At 61.1% G+C, this 1,086-nt stretch overlaps 1 protein-coding gene across 1 annotated transcript in view; it reads left to right on the forward strand.

The window, feature by feature from the left end:
* The first annotated feature begins 19 nt into the window (after window positions 1-19).
* ALK (anaplastic lymphoma receptor tyrosine kinase) overlaps window positions 20-1,086 on the forward strand; it is a 579,333-nt gene continuing 578,266 nt past the window's right edge. The window contains 1 exon segment of the mRNA XM_006767430.2: window positions 20-1,085. Within this exon segment, the coding sequence (XP_006767493.1) occupies window positions 909-1,085 (177 nt within the window). The 5' untranslated portion in view covers window positions 20-908.

The raw sequence follows: 1,086 nt of genomic DNA on the forward strand, positions 1-1,086 counted from the left end.
CGCTGTCCAGAGGGTCGCGGGGCAACGCGGCACCTTCCAGCCGCCCTCTGGCCAGCCTAGCCGAAGCTGCGGAGGCTGCCGATGGGTGAGAACGGGGCAGCAAGATTTCAGGCTCTCCTGCCCTGACTGCTTTCATTCTGCTGCTGCCGCTGGGGCGCTTTGGTAGTGCCTGAGAACTCTGAGAAGAGACGCGGGAGGAGAGCAAGGATGCTGCTTCAAACTTGCGCTGCGGAGGCTTGAGCCTCCGCTTCACAGCGGGGGCTCAGTTCCAGCCTAGAAGTTTAGCGAGCGGTGCAATCCAAAGACTTCCTGCTCCGGAGGGTCGCAGGAGGGTGCAGGAGAAAGCAGTCTCCGCCATCGCCACCCCTTCCTCCCCTTCCTTCAAGGGGCGTGAGGCTCGGAGGAGCCCCAAGGTGTGCAGCAGCCGTCCAGGACAGCAGGCAACAGCTCGGAGCCACTGTATCCCGCTGGAAAGTTGAGTTTTGGAGGCCAGTCGAGAGCGGACAGACCACAGATCAGGCCATGGGAGGCAGGAGAGGACAGTACCCAATTGCCACCTACCTTCAACCATAGTAGTTTCTCTCCTTCCAGAGGGCAGCGAGCTCCAGACGCGGGCCGCGGGGACGCGTCACAAAAGAGGCACAGGGTCTCGGCTGCTTAGCCCAGTGCACTTCAGGGTTTCTTGACAGGTCCCTGAGCGTTCAGCCCCGTTTTATTGAGACTCCTGCTGGGCTCCGTGCAGTGGGAGGAAAGCGAGAGAACCGAGTGCACGCATAATTCCATAGAAATCAGGTGGAAGGAGCCTTCGGGACCAAGGACTGTTTGGAGCCTCTTCTCAGTTGGGAAGAGAAGGGCGAGGCTGGATTCCGGAGAGTCGGGAGACTAATATAAATAACCTTTCTGGCGGGATGGGAGCCATAGGACTCTTCTGGCTGCTGCTGCCTCTGCTTTCAGCGGCAGCCTCTGGCCCTGGGACCGAGACCGGGACCAACCAGAGCGTGGGCTCGCTGGCCATGGGGTCTGCGCTGCAGCCCCGGGAGCCGCTTAGCTACTCGCGCCTGCAGAGGAAGAGCCTAGCGGTGGACT

Source organism: Myotis davidii, unplaced genomic scaffold (genome assembly GCF_000327345.1).
Source record: "Myotis davidii unplaced genomic scaffold, ASM32734v1 scaffold238, whole genome shotgun sequence".
NCBI classification, from domain to species: Eukaryota; Metazoa; Chordata; class Mammalia; order Chiroptera; family Vespertilionidae; genus Myotis; species Myotis davidii.